Source organism: Diabrotica undecimpunctata, chromosome 4, assembly GCF_040954645.1.
Source record: "Diabrotica undecimpunctata isolate CICGRU chromosome 4, icDiaUnde3, whole genome shotgun sequence".
NCBI lineage: Eukaryota > Metazoa > Arthropoda > Insecta > Coleoptera > Chrysomelidae > Diabrotica > Diabrotica undecimpunctata.
The window spans coordinates 10,971,245-10,993,682 of NC_092806.1; the positions used below are offsets into that span (position 1 = coordinate 10,971,245).

At 36.1% G+C, this 22,438-nt stretch overlaps 1 protein-coding gene across 1 annotated transcript in view; it reads right to left on the minus strand.

Moving 5' to 3' along the window:
- Window positions 1-234: 234 nt before the first annotated feature.
- Window positions 235-22,438, minus strand: part of nsl1 (non-specific lethal 1) — a 57,549-nt gene continuing 35,345 nt past the window's right edge. Inside the window, exons 3-9 of the mRNA XM_072528889.1 lie at window positions 8,676-8,882; window positions 8,465-8,608; window positions 8,200-8,401; window positions 5,286-5,370; window positions 4,390-4,773; window positions 3,748-4,059; window positions 235-770 (exon numbers count right to left, since the gene is read on the minus strand). Of these exons, the coding sequence (XP_072384990.1) occupies window positions 3,778-4,059; window positions 4,390-4,773; window positions 5,286-5,370; window positions 8,200-8,401; window positions 8,465-8,608; window positions 8,676-8,882 (1,304 nt within the window). The 3' untranslated portion in view covers window positions 235-770; window positions 3,748-3,777. The remainder of the gene's footprint in view (window positions 771-3,747; window positions 4,060-4,389; window positions 4,774-5,285; window positions 5,371-8,199; window positions 8,402-8,464; window positions 8,609-8,675; window positions 8,883-22,438) is intronic.

The window sequence follows — 22,438 nt, forward strand, 5'->3', positions numbered from 1 at the left end:
AGGATCGTATTATTCGCATTGCTTAAGCAAGTTGGAAAATTGTTAGAATCGCTGTATTGAGCTAAACTGTAAAAATTAATGAAGCAGAAAAACTGACTTTTTCTGCTTCACTACTGCTTGATCATTTCTTCTTTTATGTAGGACATAAATTTTCAATAAACTTCACATCTATATGTTAGATATTTAATGGAACACGCAGGAAATGAAATAAGGAAGAAAAAAGTGTAATAGTTTGAGTTACATTTTTATTTTTTGCATCATGTAATATTAAAACATATTTGGATATAAAAATTCTCGTACCAACTAGTTAGAGTAGGTAACTAAACCCTCTTGTCAACATATTAAGCGTTTGAAAATAAATATTTTTTTCTTTTCACTTATTTTATTCATTTTTGTAATTTACAATAACATCATACAAGAAACGTTCTGGTTTATTTTATGTAAAATTACTGTAACCAAAATAACGAATACGATTAACACTATCTTTATCATACAATTCTTCTTCTTACTCTTATGAAGAGTATATTTGTAAATTTTCAACAACTTCACAGTTAACGAAATCGAATGCAGCAGATCAAACTAAAGCCTGCTGATCAAATTTTTTGAATCAATACTAGGAAATACAATACAGGGAACCTGCTTAAAAACATAAAAAAACAAGTACACAAAAAGTAATCGAAACTGGATTTTTCACAGCTCCAACTCTGTTTCATATAGTACCAAGGAAACTTCTTATTGGAGCTATATTCTCACTTGTGTTAGACACTGTCCTGAAACAAATATTCGTTTCATTAACATAATCAAAATAAAAGGAAAAGCAATAGTAAAGGGTGTTTTTTTTGGGGTATAGAATTTTGAAATTAAATAAAACAAAGGTGATATTTATAAATTGAGATGAAATTGACTTCTGGCATATGACTGTCATGGCTGACTCTGATGTAGTCTAATCTAGAGGTCCAATTTTAAATCAATTTTTTTCAATATTTGTCGCCGTATATCGGCAATAACGCGGCGAATGTTGTCCTCCAAGTGGTCAATGGTTTCATGCTTATCGGCGTAGACTAGCACCTTCACATATCCCCACATAACGTGGTTATGCGGTTATCCCCACATAATGCGCCGTCTTATTGAAGCGACAGCTCCTCCACATCATGGTTGTTCAATTGGGGAATGAAAAAGGTAGTAATCATGGCTCTATAGCGGTCACCATTAACTGTAACGTTCTGGCATCGTTCATCGTGTTTGAAGAAGTACGGTCCAATGATTCCACTAGACCATAAAACATACCAAACAGTCAGTTTTTCTGGAAGTAATGGTTTCTCAACAAACATTTGAGGATTATCTTAACTCCAATACAGCAGTTTTGTTTGTTGACGTAGTCATTTAACGAAAAGTGAGCTTCATCACTAAACAAAATTAGCTTATGAAAATCGGAATCAACTGCAATCTCGTTTTGGACCACTCACCGAATCTACGCCATGCTAGTTGATGTATCTTCAATTCTTGCATGAGTTGGATTTTGTAAGCACGCAAAGCAAGATCTTTCCGCAAAATCTTCCATAAAGTTTATAAACACGTATCCAACTGCTGTGCACGATGGCAGATAGACTGATTTGGGTCTTCTTGTATGCTACACTCTACAGCAGGAACAACTTCTTCCGTATGCACTGTACGACGTGTCTGTGGATGCATATTATCATTCAGAGTAAACGTGGTGCAAAAACGTTCCATGGTTAATCAAATTACTCACTCTGATGGACTATTATGTTGACCATAAAATGGAGGTAGTGCGCGATACATATTTCGAATAGAATCACAATTTTCAAACTAAATTTGTACAACTTGGAAGTGTTGTTCAGGCCTCAAGTCTATTCATGCTGAAATGCCAAAACCATCTTAACATAAAATACTTGACAGCTGGCAAAATGGCCGCTATACCTCTAAAAACACCCTTTATATAGTTACAAAAATATAGAAACACTTTCTACTTATATACTAATTCACATAGCTAGATTTAACTGATAAAAGGGATTGTTTGGCCATGTAGACTACTCCACACTGCGATCTGAAAAATCTTGTGACATCATAATATACATATATATATACATATACTGTCGAATTTATTTAATTCTTCTTCAGGACATATAAGAAAATGATTACATTACTAAGTAAATTTACTTATATAAAATTAATGCTCTCTGAACTTACTCATGGCGAGATTGTGTTTGAAGCTGTCACTTCTGCATGTCTTATTAGAATACCTTTTTTTAAAATACAATTTTTGCATCATTTTGGTTGCATTTGAGCTCCAAAGTATCATATTTTTGTAAATCTTTTTAGATGACCATTGTTTACATCTGCATGTGCTTTCTGAACATATATTTAGGTTATGTTGTCACAGGAAACTGATAGATGACTCACATTACTTATCATGATTACTGATTGCTCATGTTTTTGTTACTTTTGGAAGGATAATATGTAAGAGTAAATAGTAACTGTTATTAAATTTTTCTATGTCAGATTTCCTCTTAATACATTTTTTGTTTTTTTTGTACGTGTGTCATTTCCAAAAATAACGTTTTTGTTCATTTCTTTCCTTCTATAAAACGATTGCTTAAAGTCATGCTTGAGATGGATTGCATGAACTGTTAATGTACAAACTTTTGATTTTTTGTGTTTATGTCACTTATGTGTTATAAAATCCTATTGTGCAATGTTCTAGAAGTTTCTCCTACATATATTTTGTCACAATTCGTATTTTAACACAACCCTTGAAATTTCATTTGGTGTCAAAGGTTGATTTTTCTATCTAAGTTTCGGTGTTAAATCAGGAATGTACGGTAGTGACCCAAAAGTCTTTGGTAATTCTGTTATTGGACTATTTGTTGTTGGATTGTTTAGTGAATGGTTTGTCGATGTTGTTTGATCTATTTGTTGGTTTTGAGTTGTGGACGTGGACTAACATGAAGTAAGTACTACAGATTAGTTTGTTTAATAATCCGTTTGCGTGTGAATTTTCTATTGTGGAGATTTGTCCACTGACATAACTTCATGTAATTTGATTATTCTTGATCCTGTAGATCAAGTTTCCTGTTTAACCTTCTGCGCACTGCTCTGTGTTTTGGTGGACAGGTAGTTTTTGGAAGTAGATGCTGCAACAGAGAGGTTTCTTCTTCAACAGTGGGGATGTTCAGGTCGTTATCATGGTTAGTTTTGTTCGATATATACCATGATACCGAACGTTATTTTTGTCAGTAGAATATTATCATTTATTCTACTAGGACATTCAACACGTCTGGTTGTATGCTGATTTGGTTGAATTAACGTTTATCCGCCATTTGGTCAACCATTCTTCCAGTTGATGAGATGATGCTCTAGTTTGTTAGTAGCTAGTTGAGGGGTTGATGTCTACTGCAAGAACACCAGTACCTTCTGCCAATATACCGATGATTGTTTCATCCTTTATCGGAATATCTGCCCTGAATATGAGATATAAGAGGGGTCAAACATGCTACCCTGTGATGCAACAAATTTTATTGGAAAATTAAGGTTAAACTAAGTTTGGAAAAAGCGATTACTGCGGTATGATTTGGAGACTATGTAGTAATTGGCAGAGACGGTGTTTTAACTGATTCTAAAGCTATGTCCTCGTGGCATTTTTATTTTATTAACTATCTTTAATGGACCTAACCACAATTTACAAAATAAGTGTATTATCAACTAAAATTATTTTTTGCTCATACTTACTATAAAAAATAACTATGTTACGGAACATCTTTATCTCTTAGAACGGTCTCTATTAAACCTTTCCATGTCTATCCATTCCGGATCGTTGGGATCTTCTTCTTCGCCATCTCCGATCGCCGACTCCGTGGACTCGGTGTCGGGCGAATCGGGTGCTTTCTGATCCAGGTACGAGTCGTAGTCCCTGCTCTCGTTTTCGGTAGAATCTTGCGATCTACTGTTGGTTTGGAACTGGTGGTCTTCGGGCATATGTCTCAACATTTTCTCGTAGATTTCGTCATTGAGAGGGAATGTCCGCTTGTCGTAAGGAGGAACCTAAAATTATATAAATATAAAGTTAAATACATAAAACAATGTACAAGAATTTTGAATTTGTAACTTGTTGTAAATGGCATTGTTCTGTCTTTAGAATAGTAGACTTCAGTTGTCACTGCATCGAGCTCATTATGGAGCAAAATCGGACTAAGTGAAAAAGCGTACGAGAGGCCTCTTACGAAAAATAACGCGGTTTTAGTCTTACGGAAAATAAAAAGAAGACGTATTTTAGAACAAAATAAAGCAATTGTATAACAAAGTATAAATAAAAGTGTAAATAAGTGAGTATGGCATAAAAAATAAATAAAATATAAGGAATTTTGAATTTACCTCTACAATATCGGGAGTAGTGGCGCGCGAATCGTCCTTCATCTCCCTCTCCTTCCCGCCCATTCCGAACCTCGACTGGGACATCGTCCTCCTCCTCACAACGGCGGAAGGAACGTGAGGTAGGGACTGACTTTCGTCAGTACCCGCGGCGGATAATGGTGTCGCAGGAGGTGAAGTCATCGGAGAATCGTGATGATCGGGATTGTGAGGTGACATCGGATCCGGGGTGTTTGCTCCGCTCGATTCGGCCCTGCTGTCCGTTCGGCGATTCGAGCGCGGTCTGGACCCCAGCGGGAATTTCAGGTAACTAGCGAAGCGTTTCTTCTCCTCGTATTCGGAACGGTCGTGACGGGCGGTTACGGTTTCCTCTTTGAGATCTTCTTCCTATTAGTCACATATATAAGAGCTTGTATAAAAAATAATTAAAATCACGATTGGGGAAAAATATTGGGAAAAAAATATAAACAACACACGAAGCAAGAAAACAAAAAGTCTATGAAAGAAAAATAATGAACAAACTGAACCAAATATCACACGATAATGGAAGTATGATATGATGAAACAAAAAGGTGAAAAGACAAAAATACTAAAAAGCAAAGAAACACGTCAGAAATAGTAAAAGAAAAGAAAAAAACATAAAAATAATTATGTAGCCTTCAAAAGTATGTGTATAGACGTAAAATCTGACATATCGCTAAATATTTAGAGAAGGATTTTAATAAAGATCGCCTGGAACATTGAAAAAGGAACAAAAACTAATAACTGCATACAATAAACAATGAAAGAATGATGAACGATGTCCAGGCAGAGAAAAACACAATCTGGTATTGGGAAAGCACTAAAAGATCCAAGGTGATGAGGTTAGTATATAAATTTATGTTACAATAATCACTTACATCAGTATCTTGGTCATTTTCTTTCACAGCGCCATTATTTTTGGTTTCAAACTGATTACCATAATCAGGATCTATTATTCTCCATCTAAAAGTCAAAGAAAAATGTTTTAATTGTTGGAATTTTATCTATATATTTTATTAAAAGTTACAAATTGTTGAACTCTTTGTTTGTTTTTGAAATTATGTTTGCCGAGCGAACTTTCATATAAGAAAGATATTTTATTACATACAGAGAGAGCGAGAGTTGTTATGGAAAAACAATATATTTCTGAACGAACTACCGCATCCTTTTTGTCAGATTAAGCGAGGCATTAAAGCAGTAAATAGCCCAAAACCTAGCAAATTTTTGCAGTAAGATGGATCTCAATGAAACTTCGAGTGAGTGGCAGGAAATTTGGCGAACGATGATGGTCTCCGATGCACAAAAACCAAAAGACCAGCCCTCTCCTGAGCACAAAGTGCTTCGGACACCATCATCGACATGATTTTAGTGTCCAGCGACCCCAAAAACTATTGTGTTAACGAGTTCGGACTGATTTTGTATCAAATTTCCACAAAACTCGAAAAAAAGAGGCCCGTCTTGAGCACCAGGTACCTCACACACCATCACTGTTATGATATTCGTGATCAGCGAACCCAAAATACCCCGGGTAACGAGTTTACACTGATTTTGTATTGAATTTACACAAAACTCTAGGAGACTAGGCCCGTCCTGGCACCAGGTGCCTCGCACATCATCTCCGACATGGTATTAGTGTTCAGCGACCCCAAAAACCATTGAGTAACGAATTTGCACTTATTTTATATGGAATTTCCAAAAAAACTCCAGGAGACGAGGCCTAGGTGTACCATGTGCCTCGGAGAACATCGCCGTCACGATATTCATGTTCAGTTACCCCAAAAACCCCCTAGTAGTAATATTAAACTCCATTTCCGTCAATTTTTTCCAATTTACAAGTTTATTATTTTTAATCACTTCGAAATGCACTTTGGAGAATGCATTTTCCTTGTTGAATAATGCAATTTTCATTTCCACATCATCATTTTTGTTCACAAAATTTCTTGAGACTCATACGAACCGAATGCAAAAAGTTTCATTGAGATCCATCCTACTGCAAACATTTGATGTTTGCTTTATTGCCTCGCCTAAATGGACATCTCAAAATAGAAAAATCACAAGATTAGATTATCTTGGAACGTTCTATGCTGTACATTGGATGTTCCCGTACATCTGAACGAATTGTGATATGTTTCTAGGTTGTTATGGAGAAACAACATGCTTTTGGTCTGAATCCTGTACTTTTTGCTCTACTTCTATGAAATAACTTTTAAGCAGATGTAAATCACACTGTGACAAATCTGGACTATAAACAGGATATTACATTATATCATCTCAGTACATATTAACCAATTTTTGTCGTGTTCACACATTTTTAGAGGAGAGGTAACATATATTTAAACAGAAGGACCAAAGGATTAAAAAAAAAAAAGGAAATAGTTTTGGCCAATGGAGAATTCAAACAGCAATATTAAATATTAGATCATATTGAAACATTCTTTGTTGTACGCTGAGTATTAAAATGCCTCTCAGCCAATTTCTGTTATGTTTCCAGGATAATAATGAGCAACATGTTCAAGAGCTACATAAAACGACTTTTTAACAGATGTAAATCACAGTGAAAAGTCTGAACTATAAGCAGGATGTTATTAAATCGTTTCAGTGTATATTAGTAAATTATTATTATGTGTAATCACATACTTTTTGGTTGACAAGCACAGACAGCTTTCATGAAACGACTTTTAACAGATGTAAATCACACAGTGACAAGTCTGGAGTATAAGCAGGATATTATAAATCGTTTCAGTGTATATTAGCCAATTATTGTTATCTTATACGTTGTTGTATATTTCTGTTAGGATTCAAGTTTGTTATAAACAACATGTTTTTGATCAGAATCACACACTTTTTGCTCGACAGCTTTCATGAAAGGACTTTCAAAGAGATGTATATCAGACGGTGACAAGTCTGGACTGTAAGCAGAATATTATAGATCATATCTGTAGATATCAGCCAATCTTTGCCATAGTTACATATTGTTATAAGGAGCTAACATATATGTAAACAGAAGGGCTAATAGTTTTGACGAATAGAGAACTCAAACAGCAATGTAATATGTTGTATGTTGAGTATTCCAATACCTCTCAGCCAATTTCTGTTGTGTTTCCAGGATTAATATAGGGATGCAATATTTTTTGGATGGAAATACACACTTCTTGGTCGACAAGCTCCAACAGCATTCTTGAAAGGACTTTTTAACTGATGTAAATCATACAGTGACAAATCTGGACTATAAACAAGATCATTTCAGATTTATATTTATATTATATCAGATAGATTTGCACATAATGGTGATTATTACTAATAAGACTCCAGAACAAATAAATTGTATTTAGGTAGGATGTATTTTCTGTTCCGATGTTAGAAGTCTGGGTATATGCTTAGCACACTTTCCTCATTGAAACATTGTCTGACAGTTTCTTTATCAATATCCACTCTCCACTCATAGTTTCCGACGCGGACTACACGGATTTTAACAAAAATGTTAAATTCACTCTTTGAATTTTTTATCAAACGTTCTTTCGACGCGAGCAATTATTTAACCTTCATTATCTGACGATTACAACGACAGTATTCCAACTGATTCAAATTTTTATATATATACATATTTCCTTTCATTCTTCTCGCTACACAGGTGTTCGTTAAAAAAATTCGTTTCGACTACATGTAGGGTTGAATTTTATTCAAATAAAAGCATTAATAACTTCAAATTCCATATAATTTTTAAATTAACTGTGTTAAAAAGTTTTTTGAAGCTCGAAATTGACTAAAAAGGTTTTAAGTATTGAAACTTACTTTGGAGTTAAAATTTCTTTGTACTGTAACTTTTCCACTCGCGTAGATGCAGCCACACTGTACGGTATGACGATATTGTCAATATCGTACGATTGGAACCGATTACTACTCCTCTTATTGTTGTTACCTGAAACGGAGTGCATATGCAACAGAGGTGACGAACTCGGAGAATCTCCAGTTACTCCTTGGTTGCTATTGTTATCTAAAAATATAACAGTATTAGTAATTTCAAACTATTTTTCCGATACGGGGATCCAGTACGTACCTATGGATTCGATTTCTTCGTCCGCAGCTGAATCTGTCGGGAAGGCAGACGACTGGGACGATATGTCCGTCAGGTGACGCTTCCGATGGACGCGATTCAGGCTAGGCCTTCCAGGCTTCCGTCCTCTTATTTTATTTCTTATTTCTGAAAAATCACGATTATAAAGTTGAGATCAAGTTTACAAGGTGATAGAGAATTTATTAAGACTTACTAGCAGCAGTTAACGCCGAAAGAGTGCCGGTCTTCAGACTTCGAGTGTACTTCTTCCGATGTTCCAGTTTCTTCGTCCTGTGTTCTGAGGTTTTTGGTTCGTGCCTTTCCGGTTTCGACACCACCTTGAAATTCTTCATCCTCGTGCATTTCTGCTGCCATTCCTGCGTCTTCATTATCGCATCCAGATGAATGCTTTCTGAGATGTCTGCAATAAAAAAAATGATTAGTTAGTTGATGTTGAAAAACGATTTTTATAAGGAATCTGATCTGAAACGAACAGTATATTTTACCGATTTAGTATACTGCGTTTCTAGCGATTCAATGGCTTCATACTGAAGCGGATCATTATATGCACAGACTGTGGGACAATTTTATTTTTTTTATTGCACAGCTTGCTTTTAGGAAACACCGAAATTAAATTCAGGAAACAGCGAAGGTTACTCAGGTAACAAACCAAGGAGAGAGGACTTCAGTTAAATGCGTTTTTGCAAAGAGTAAACATCCATTTAAAAAGCATTGTGGAAGAAATCAGTTTTGCGACATTGCCAGATACAATCGTCGGATAGTTGTTTATTTAGATACATGTTTTAAAATTTTGGGTAAGTTCATTTGTATGTTTAAAAATATTTAGCAAAGAAATAATTATTTTATGTTTGATTTGTAAACAAATATTCTGAATATTTTCGTCTACCAACAAAATATACAAAGATTTATTGTTGGTAAGTAGATGAACCAGAGGGATTCTGTGCGAGATAGGGAAATCAATGAGTGCAAGAGAGAACGTGTGGCGTCATGGGAAATCAATGAGTGCGAGAGAGAACGTGTGACGTAGGTGACTTTACAGTTTACGATCATGCTAAACGTGATATTGATGTTAGTCTACACGAGAGGGCGTTACAGTTTACAATTTTTATTTCAAAAATATTAAAAAATAAATGTTTAATTCTAAACAAAGTATGACAAGTAGACGTACGACAGCTCGTTTCAAAGAGGACTCGGTATGAAACACAATGATTTATCAAAAACAAAGATGACCAACAAGACGGCTGTTGGATACATGAAACCTTAGACCAAAAAAAAGAGGTTAAATCTAGAATAGAACAGGCAAGAAACACCTTGAAGATGCGACAGTTACTCACTACCCGTAATCTTGATTTGTCCCTACGATACCGCATGATAAAGTGTTATGTATATAGTGTACTATTACACGGCGTGGAAGCTTGGACGTTAACAGTCAGCTCGTTACGACGTTTAGAGAGCTTTGAGATGTGGGCATTTCGTCGTATGCTGAAAATTCCATGGACCGACCGCGTTAGAAATGAAGAAGTTTTAAGGCGTATGAATAGAGAACGTAAACTCACAGAAATTGTCAAGAAGAGTAAAACGTCTTATCTTGGACACATATTTAGACACGACAGGTATATCTTCCTTCAGCTTATTATAGAAGGGAAAATAGAAGGCAGACGCGGCCCGGGTAGACGACAAATGACCTGGCTGCGCAACATCAAAGATTGGACAGGATTAGACTTTCAAAGTTTAATAAGGAAAGCCCAAAATAGGGAAGACTTTGCAGAGGTCATCGCCAACCTTCGCTAAGAAGACGGCACCTAAAGAAGAAAAAAAGATGGCCACCATTCTTCTTCTTCTTTCACGCGCCAAGTGCTAAACGCCTTAACGTACAGGGTTGCGCGACATGTCACGTGATAAGGTTTAACGAACAAAATGCACCTAGTAATTAAATCAAACAAATTAAATGGATGCATGATTGCAGGTGTGTGACGTGACGTTAAGAAGGGACAAAATTAAATTAGATGGATGTGATTGAACTGTAAGGGTGGCAGAGAAAGTATGAGACAGGAATTTCACCAGCTTGGGTTTCGTTGGAGAAAAACATCAAATAATAGAAAAATATTGATTGAGAAACACGACATTTAAGACTGCAGTATCTGAGAGGACTGAAAACTTCCGTATCTGAAGTTACAGGTATGAAACATTCCCACGCCTTCTCCAGCGAAGATATATCAGAGGCTCTTAAAGACGTTAAACCAATTGAACGCTTAATAACACGCCAACTGCTTAGATAAATGTTCTGGAAGCTACTTACAGTCGTAAGATTTCAAAAAAAGTTTTTTAAAGCTTAATAAATATTTTGTTAACTTCTTAACTTTAAAATGTTTTAATAAAATAGCATCTCTAAATGCGATGGAGCAAAACAAAGTTTATATTTGAAATTAGCACACTCACATTAAAGAATCCATTTTTATTTCAGAGAGCAAAACAATAGACAGTGAAACAATAGACAGTGTCTAACATTGTTAGACAGTGTAATTTAATATAATTTCATTGTCATAGAAGTTATTAATATTACGAACATTTGATCTACCTTGTTTAAAAAATTTGTAATCAGATCTTCGTAATTGTTAGAGATTACATTATAATAAACAGAGGTGGCCAAACGGCGTGCAGCGTTTGGCCACCTCTGTATGTGTTTTAAAATGTCTGACTGATAACAGTTCCATTTCCGTCAAGTTAAGAATGATATGACACATCGAAAACCGCGCGAACGAACATACATAGGGTTTCACGCGGGACATGCTATCTGTCCCGTCCCGCTGTGCGACAAAGCTAACATAAATTCTTCTTCTTCTTCCTTTGCCCTATCCGTTTCGGACGTTGGCTATTAACAAGGCTATTTTGACTTTGTTTACGGCACCTCTGAACAGGTCGATGTTAGTCCGAACCATTGTCGCAGGTTATGCATCCATGAGTGTCGTCTTCTTCCCGGTCCCCTCCTACTGTCGATTCTTCCTTGGACTATTAACTGTAGCAGCCGGTACTTAGTATGCCTCATGACATGTCCGAAGTACTCAAGCTTCCGTTTCTTTACGGTGAAGATTATTTCTTTGCTTTTGCCTATTCTCTGCATTACTTCTACGTTAGTGATGTGGTCTGTCCAGGATATCCGAAGAATACGGCGATATATCCACAGCTCAAAGGATTCTAGTTTCTTCAGGGTGGCTTCCGTTGTGGTCCATGCCTCTGCTCCATAGAACAAGACCAGGAAGACATAACACTTGACCAGTCTTAATTTTAGTTCTATTGAGATTTTGCTTGTGAACCACTTTTTCATATTGTTGAACGCGTTTCGCGCTTTTTCAATTCATGATCTTATTTCTGTTGACTGGTCCCATTTTGTGTTGACTGTGGTTCCAAGGTATGTGTATGTCTCCACTTGTTCTATTTTTCGGTTGTTTAATGTCAATTGCATCGGAGGTTGTTGTGTTCTGCTGATGAGCATGCATTTAGTTTTGGTTGTATTGAGTTCTAAACCATATTCTTGACTTGCTGTGTGTATGCTTTGCATGAGTCTTTGAAGCTCGTTGCAGTCATTTGCGATAATAACTGTGTCGTCAGCATATCTAATATTGATTACCTCTCCGTTTACTTTGATACCCTCCGAAACTTCTCCCAGTGCTTCTCTGAAGATTTGTTCAGAGTACATATTGAACAGGAGCGGCGAGAGGACGCATCCCTGTCGTACACCCTTTTTAATATCTATCTTCCCACTGTGTAAGTTGCCCATCTTTATCTCAGCACTTTGGTTCCAATAGAGACTGGTTATTATGCGCAGATCCTTGCCATCAATATGCATCTTCCTGAACATTTCCATGAGTTTATCATGTTTGACCTCGTCAAACGCCTTGGAGAAGTCGATGAAGCACAAGTGGACGTCCTTGTGCATGTCTCTGCATCTTTGAATTAAAACTTGCAGACTGAAGATCGCCTCTCTTGTGCCCAATGCGCTTCGGAATCCGAACTGTGACTCCGATATATTTGCTTCGCATTTGTTATATATTCTATTGTGTATGATTTTGGTGAAAACTTTGGTAATGTGATTTATCAAGCTTATTAGGCGGTGTTGATTACAGTGTTTTGCACTTGGTGTTTTAGGTATGGCTACAAAGGTCGATCGAAGCCATTCCTCCGGAATCTCCCCTTTGTCGTAAAAGGTGTTAAAAAGGCCTGTCAGAAAACCGAGGAGGTGGTCAGCCGTTTCGCATAGGAGTTTTATGATCTCGCCTTGTATGTTGTCGGGACCTGGTGTTTTGTCGTTTTTTAGCGATGAAATGGCTTTTTAAACTTCAGACCTTAGTATTTCAGGTCCAGTCATGTCGTCATCTTGGTCCACTGTCGCTCTGAGTTTATCGTTAAAAAGTCGTTCTACGTAATCTTTCCATGTGTCAATGAGCTTCAAGTCGTCTGATATAAGGTTACCGTCTGCGTCTATTAGTGTCGGGTGGGGATTATTGGTTTTCTTTTTAGTTGTTAATTCTTTGATCTTTTTGTGCATGTTGTGGTAGTCATATCTTCTGTCGCACTCTTCGATTTCATCGCATTTCTCCTTCAGCTAGTGTTTCTTCGCTTCCTTTATCTTTGTTTTTATATTGTGACTTGTTTCTTGATACTTCACTTGATTTTTGCATTTGTGTTGTCTTCTTTCTTCCATCATATCAAGGATAATCAACATAGATTATATTTTCTAAATCAGCAAATATATTTTTATAATAGTGGTATAAAACAAATTTAATATTTATATTTTTTATTATACGTTGTTTTTACAAATTTTGTCTTAACAATTAAACATCAAAATTATTTTATTATAAATTTTCTTGTACAATGTATTGTGTAAAAATTTCTATGAGTTTTGATTTTCTCCCGTTTTTATTGTTTCATACGCTATAGGTTACAGGATCATTTAGATAACAATTCAATTGGAAGTTTTCAATGTTTTATTGTCATATATTTCTGAAAATTAGACCAGAAGGGGGACCAAATAATTTCAAAAATAATTTGATGTAATGTATTCATTGAGCAAAATGTGAAAGTTTAAATTCATCGTTTTTTATTAATGTTCCCGACCTATTCGGGAGGGAGGGTAAGTGAATTAATTACTGAAGTTAATACCTAACTATTTCTGCAAAAATCCGAATGTCACCTCTCACATCTAAATTTAGTCGACTTTTTACATATCCGCCCTGGTCTATTAGACTACATTTGCACTCTGCCTCGATAAAGCAATGTTTTTTATATGCAATTATTAATAAAACCATAATAACTACCTATAAACCGAAAAAGGAACGTAATATAGCTTGGATATTGCACTATAATATTAAAGAAAATATTAAGTAGGCATCTCCACTGCCTTATACCAAAATTGGTATAAATATTAATTTTGAAACCACAAAAGCATGTAAACAGAGTGAAACAAAGTGTCTATCTATACTCCACTGGTATTATATAATTTTTAGTGGTTTCAAAAAAAGCTTAAAAAAATTAACATTATAAAAGAAACGCATTTTGTAGGAGGATTGACGAGTGACGACATTGAAACTGAACAAACAACCATACATCAACTGCAAACAATAACAAATACAGCACACATAAAAAACCTCTTATCTTAGTTAGCTTTTCCGTTTTTTTAACTAAAATTCTCGTGGACTAATTAATAATTAAATAATGAGAAGGAAATTTATAGATACTCTTATTTCTTTAGTTTGTTTGCTTTTAATTTATGCAAATGTCGATTTGTAACGTTCGCCGCGGAGGTCGATAATCCCGATTTTTCTCGTATTTATTTTTAGAAAAAGGTAAAAAAAATTTCCGGAGTTTGCTTTTAAAATTCAATCGAGAATAAGTGTTCCATAACCACGTAATACACATATTTCCTGATAATTTATTATTATGAAATTTTGATCCGGCTATACCTAATTATTATAACATATATGCACTGTGCAGTGTCAGATTAACTTATTAGCTTATTAACTTATTAACAATTTTATATTAATTAAATACGATTCCCTCGACATCTAACGGTAGAAGAGGAACGGTTATGTATGTACAGCTGGTTTCTAAAAAAACTGATACGACTCTTAGTAAGATTTGATCATTTTGAGTAGTGTATTAGATTGGTCTCACATTATATTATATTTATTATGACAAATAAAAAAATAAACAAACAACAGACAATTGATTACATACGTTAATTCATAAATTTTATTTTATATATTATTCGGTGTTGAACTGTGTCAAACGCTTTGTGGACTACCAAAAAGCATTTGACATAGTTCAACACCAAAAAATGAAGGATGTTCTAACAAAAGCCCAAATAGAAGATAAAGACCGGCGTATAATACAAAATTTATACTGGAACCAATCAGCCACAATAAGAACAAATTTTGGAGATGAACCGACCGAAGCGATCCAGATTCTGCGAGGCGTTAGACAAGGATGTATACCTTCACCTAGATTATTCAACCTATATTCAGAGGAAATATTTAGTGAAGCCTTGGAAAATTACGAACATGGAATCCTTTTAAATGGAGAACGCCGAAACAACATCCGTTATGCAGACGACACAAGGTAAATGAGGTAAGTGAAAGATTTGCACTACAAGTAAACATACCAAAAACTAAATTTATGGTCATCAATATGGTCAAAAATAAAATTAGAGACGTCCAACTGCTTATCAAGAATACACCAGTGGACCGAGTAAAACAGTTTACGTATCTTGGAACAATAGTAAACGAACAATTGGATCACTCACAAGAAGTAAAATGTAAAATAGAGAAGGCTAGGAGTGCATTCAACAACATAACCAAACTCTTTAAAGGCCACAACCGTAATCTGGAGATAAAAGTAAGATTCCTACGATGTTATAGCTTCTCGATATTATACTACGGAGTTGAATCCTGGACACTCACTGAAGCGATGAAGTTTTCGAGATGTGGCTATACAGAAGAATCCTAACGATATCATGGACGGACAAGATAACCAACGAGACTGTACTACGAAGAATGGGGAAAGAAAGAGAAGTGATGTATACGATTAAAAGGAGAAAGTTAGAATATCTCGGACACACTCGTGAGAAACGGCACTAAATGGAGATTACTGAAAATAATCCTTCAATGCAAAGTATTCGGAAAGCGAGGAATTGGGAGAAGAATATCATGGCTAAAAAACCTGAGGAAATGGTTCTTCACAACAACTAATCTATTTAACACTAGAAAGTCGAAGGGGCCAATTTGGCCCCTGTTGCGATTTGAAGTTATTGTAGTTCTTTTATTTGACACAATAATAATTTCATATTTTATGACTTTTAATATTTTGATACAAAGTCTTATTTAACGCAAAAAAATATTGTTTACTAAATTTATTAAATGGATTTTCTAACAAACCTACCATAGAAGTCTGAAGGGGCCAAACTGGCCCTGTATTAATTATTATCGTTTTCTCGGAAATTTGACGATTTCTTTTAACTTTCTGTCGGATAGATAAAATTATGTTTATGTACGTTTATTTATTCCTAGAAGGTATTTTGTTACATACTGTTTGTTCCTTGAAAGTATTTTGTTTATTGAGCGGTTTATTAGGTTCTGCTGACTCTCGTTTCTAGAATATTGAAACATTCGTTCAATTGTGAAAATTCAAGACGACTGTAAAGATGTCTCGTCGTGGACTATCAGAGCTTGAACTTCTTGAAGAAATACGAAAAATACAAGAAGATGTTTCGGGAGGTGAATCTGAATTTGCAGAAAATAATGAGTCAGACGATGAACAATACGTACCACCACAAAATAATGATTCAAGTGACTCTGATGCTTCAGAGCAGTTAGAAAGTTTTATTGTACAAGACTCACCAATTTATGTAAACACTGCTTCTACAACTCAACAGCAGAGTCAGCTAATTTTATCGTGAATCCAAGTGTATCTAAGCCAAGTCACAAGAGAAAAAGAGGTCAACAAGGAAAAACTATTTCAATCGGAGACACCGAACAATCGAAAGACGGAACAACGTGGAAAGTTATTGATTCTGGATCAGTACCTGGTAAGATTATGATTTTTAGTATCTTCATATTCATTGAATGTTTGCTCATTACAGGACGCCGCGCTAAGCACAACATTTATCGAGAGGAATTAGGTTCTACGTCGTATGCAAAAAGGAACGTGAGGAACAATTGTGCGGTAAGTGCTTGGCATCTAATAATCAACGACAGCATGTTACGTTATATAAAAGAATGCACTATTGCAGAAACACATCGATGTTTGAAAAATGACACATGGACTATAACTTTGGAAGAACTGGAGGCTGCCCTTGCTATTATGTACGCAAGAGGAGTCTACGGCGCCAAAAATTTCCCAACCAACAGCTTGTGGTCAACAGTATGGGGTCCTGAGTTTTTTAGGCAAACTATGCCACGAGACAGATTCAAGGATATTATAAAATATCTCAGATTTGACATAAAGCAAACGAGATCTGAACGATTGAAAACCGACAAATTTGCTCTAGCCTCTGCGGTTTGGAATGGATTTACAGAAAATAGTGGTGCATGTTACAAACCGGGAATAAACCTTACTGTGGACGAACAACTACTGCCTTCTAAAGCCAGGTGCCCGTTCACACAGTACATATCAAATAAGCCGGATAAGTTTGGCATAAAATTTTGGCTTTTGACATGCGTGGAATCAAAATATATTGTAAATGGTTACCCTTATACTGGCACTGATCATCTACGCAAGAAAGATACAAGTGTTGGTGAACATGTTGTTTTGCGGTTAATGGAAAATCAACTGGGAAAGGGCAAAAATGTTACGACAGATAACTACTTTACATCGTTAAAATTGGCCAAGGCATTGCAAAAAAAATCAACAAGTCTTGTGGGTACTTTGAATCGCAACAGAAAGGAAGTTCCTCTAAACGTAAAGAGTAAAAATGGAGAATTATATGTTACCCATATATTCCAGAGCGACGAAAAGATAACACTTACTGCATACCAAGGAAAGAGTCACAAAAATGTGCTTTTGTTGAGCTCATTACATCAATCAGTGGATGTTGCTGTCGATGGAAAAAAACTTCCCCAAGCAGTAAGTTTTTATAATAAAACAAAATACGGGGTTGATGTAGTGGACCAAATGGCGCGTCTTTATACTACAAAAGTTGCTTCAAGACGATGACCAATGCACGTGTTTTATAACATTCTTGACTTAGGAGCAATAAATGCATGGATTATTTATAAAGAAGTTACTGGAAGTAAAATCAGTCGTCGTAAGTTTATTCTTCAGCTGTGTGAAGAATTACGGGCTCCATACCTTGCCTCCCGAAATCTGGTACTATACCCAGCACCACCGGATTTACCAACCACCAGCACTGTTACTAGCCAAAAAAGAAAAAAATGTCAGTTAAAAATGTTTTGTAAAGGAAATCATACTTCCAATGAGTGCCACGGCTGTAACAAGGCAATGTGTGGCAAATGCCAAAAACTGCAAACTGTATGGTGTTCCAAATGTTTAAAATGAAACTAAAAAATTAAATCAAATTCTATCGTCAAGAGTTTATATAATTTCTTAAAACTGTTTATTTTTATTTTTTGTCTATTCCCAAATAAATAGTTAATTCTAAACTTTTTTATTCATTTAGGAACTTGGGGCCAAAATGATCCCTTCGGGCTTTCTAGGTAGGTATGCTAAGCCCGACTTTCTAGTGTTAAAGCATCAGTTAATAAAATAATTATAGCCAGAATGATCGCCAATATTCGAAACAAATGGGCATCAAAAGAAGAAGTTTTCATAATATTCACATCACACTAAATTGTTAACGCGGCAACACCGCATTCGGAACACGCATGACTACAAGCCTAGTTTACCTCTCTCATGAAACTTTATTTTTTATTTACGCGCACGTGGCCAGCCACGTCTCGCTTGTCATACTGTACGTGTATTTGAAGCACTTTACATTATCTTAACGTAGTAGGTGAAGAATTTTTCGATACATCTTCGTATAACACAGTCTCGTCTGTTTATCAGTCTATTTAATTTTTCAGCCAGTTTTAGATCTGTTTTTGCCTCATCTACGAAAACGTCATAAAGTAATTGAAATCGATCGAATGGCCGTTTTTATGAAATATGCAAACCTGAATATACGTCGCTCGTTATCCCTAAACGTTTCCCGTTTGGGGTGCGTGTACTACGTAAGAATGTCGCCAGTTGGTAATCGATTTTAGCGGATTACTTGTTTTGATTTTAATATAACTGCCATTAAGGATACTAACGAAGTAATATAAGCCTAATAATTCCGTGATCCATGACAAAAGTCGTCGTAGAAGTACCACAATTTATTTATTAATCCAAAGACAACACGTATGTTCATATGTAACACATTACGAGGGAGGATTGATATAAACATAGCCTTTGATAAAAAAAACAAGTTTTTTGGAATTAAATCGATTTATTTCTCAACATAGTCCCCTTTTATCCAAATAGTACTTATGCTCGAACTCTTCAAAATAGGCCGAAGTTTCAGCGACGACTTCATCATTTGTTGCGAAACAGCGTCCTCCGAGCCATTTTTTTAGGTTTGGAAACAGGAAAAAATCGCTGGCGGCAAGATCTGGGGAATACGATAGGTGTTCAACCAATTCATAGCCCAATTCGTGTAATTTTGCCATGGCGGCGGCCGATCGGTGAGCCTGTGCATTGTCTTGGTGAAAGAGCCCTTTTTGCGTTACAAACCGGGGCGTTTTCGACGCAATTTGGCATCGAATCCATCAAATAATGCTACGTAGTACTCACCATTGATTGTGACAGAAAACCGTCGCCATCACTTTGCCTACCGAATGTGCACTCTTTGCCTTCTTCGGAGGCCCTTCGCCGCGTTTGCGCCACTGTTTCGACTGTTCTTTGGTTTCCATTGCGTAAAGGTGGGTACACATATGCTCCGAATACCGTCTCGAACCCCGTCGCGTACAGCGACGCGATCAACAGAAGTTCGCGACGTTGTTAACAGGGGGCATTGAAATAAGTAACGAACCGAACACCGCTCCGTACTTTGTACCAAACATTTTAGCGTTCCAGCAGTAATTGAGTTGAATTTGCATGTGCAAGATGCAAGACTTTCTCTCCGTAATCCAGATAGACGATTGGTCATTTTTTTTACACTCATCCACTGTAATTTGCATTTTAGAAGCAACCTCTTCTCAAGCATCGTTTTTTTTTATTTTATTGTAGTATCTGGGATTATTTGTATCCCATAATATCTCTTTTTCCCGATAATTTTCGATTAAGAGTAAACTATTCTCTTCCGCCCATTCCATCTTGATGCACTAAACTTTAAAAACACCTTCAACCTTCAAAATAACAGTCTGACTATTTTGAATGACTGGAGATTCGATAAAAGATTCGCAAGTTAGTCCAAACATGAATTCGCGGTGTACATTGTCGCGCTCAAATTTCTTTTGATGCGAAGGCATTTTACCGACAACCGATGGATCGCTTCGATGTACTTTGTTGACGCGTCGAGGTACGGTACGCGGTTGCATGACTCCGTCCACACTTGAGAACGCGACGGTGTTCGAGACGGCATTCGGAGCATATGTGTACCCACCTTAATAATGCACCCAGGTTTCATCAACGGTGATAAATCGGCGAAAAAAATCGTCAGCAAACGCGGCACCCATCGCGCGGATAGCTTTTCATGTCCAAATGATGGTGAATGATGTTGTGTACGCGTGCGTAGGAAATGTTTAGGACCTCTATTAACTCGCGGAGCTTAATTCGACGATCTGCCATAATCATATCATGGACTTTGTTGATCATTTCCGGCGTGGTGACTTCATTTGGCCTCCCGGGACGCTCATCATCAAAAACACTCGTACGACCACGAACAAATTCAGCTTTCCAAAATTTTACTGTTGCTAACGAAGGTTAAGCTCACCATAAACTTCGTCCAGGTCGGCTTTGATTTGCACATTCGTTTTACCCTTTTTGTGGAGCCGAACGATACTCGACTTTTTCCATTTCTCCGAAAACACAAAATTGCTTGCTTTTGACGGCTGTAAAAACCAAACTAATTGTTTTTAAAACTTAAAATTTTGACAGACGTCATATCATGAATGGCAAATGTCAACACCGAAACCAATTCGGTATCAAGTAGCGCCATCTATCAAAGACTAGTTTAATATCAATCTATCCTCGTACATAATGGAATACATAAAAATAACGGTAATAGAATATTGAAAATAAAAGGGTAAAATATTGTACAAATAGTACATTTCACGAACTTGTGACTTAAACGCTCCGCTGAGCTGAGAAAGTTTCTTCCAATATTTGAAGCAATGTCTAAAGCCCGCCACTCACGTTCCAACGTCGCAGTACGATTTTGTCGAATGTTACAAAATATTCGACTGTGGCAACTACAAAATCGTACGACTGACGTACGACAAAAAAAAATCATTTGCAGGTAAATTTTGAAAATGGCTTATAGCGAAAGGATTTTAAGAGATTTTTTTGACGTTTATAAATAACAAGAGTGCCTTTGAAAATAAAATCGACCTCATATCATGATAAAACTGCTAGAAAAAACCTATGGATATTTTGGTTGCTAAATTTTAAGAAGTGAAAGCGGGTGCTAATGAAAAGTTGGTAAAAAAGAACATTAAGCATTTTCGAACATCTTATACAAGGAAATTAAAATTAGTAAAGAACTGCAGCAAATCCGGTGCAGGATCGGAGGAAAACTATAAGCCAAAGTTGTGATATTTTCAATTGCTATCTTTTTTGGCGATCAAGATTTACCAAGAACACCTGTCTCTAATATGTTTGATGAGAAAGAGGTAAGTAAATGAAAGAAATATATTCATATAGCTTTATTTTGCCAGATTACAGCTCCTTCATTTTTTCCAATCTGCGACAAACTTATGTTGTGCGAACTTTGTTTTAGATCAATAAAATCATTTCAGATCTGTAACTGTTCCAGATTCTTGATGTTCATAATCGAAATGCTCAGTACGAGTATATACTTGCGGACATTTTATTCTCAACATTGTGTAAGACGCAACATGCCACCACTCTCATCTCAATTGCTTCTAAATTAACATTAATTGTCGTATGAAATATTCGAAATCTAGCAGCCAGAATTACAAAAACGTTTTCAATTATTCGACTCGCTCGTGACAGTCTGTAGTTGGAAATAGCTCTTTCTCTGCCTAAATTTCTCTGAGGAAATGGTTTAAGCAAGTTTTTCATTAATGAAAAAGTATCATCCCCGACATACGTAAGGTAGAGCCAGTTCACTGTTTTGTAAATTTTCTATGTGATTGAAGAACGCATAACTGCGACCTGCTTTTGAATAAGAGGTGTTATTGCTGATAGTAAAACAATTCAATGTAAGTAGATTCATCCACTCGAATATAATTTCTCCAATCATCTGGATATAATGGCAATTCTTCTAATAAATGTACATGACAGTATGTATGCCTTTTCAGCAACCAATCTTTGCAACACCACCTACGTTTCTTGTATTTTTTTTTTGTTTATACAAAGAGCAAGAGCCGCTAAAAGTATATCGTTATCTCACATGTTTCTGATTGCTTTCTTATTATGTGTTTCTAATTTGAAAGAATAAATGGCAGTGAGATAGAACAAATCCAGGAATATATCTACCTAGGCCAAATTCTGAGACTTGACAAAGAGAACCAAAGTGCGGAAATTACTAGAAGAGCAAGACTAGCATGGGCAGGATTTGGAAAACTTAGTTGGATACTTAAGAACCGCAAAATACCCCAATACTTGAGGAGCAAAGTGTTCAACCAATGCATCCTTCCTATCATGACATATGGATGTCAAACCTGGACCCTAACCAAGGCAAACATGAATAAACTAGCCACAACAGAAAGAACAATGGAAAGAGCAATGTACGATTGTCAGATA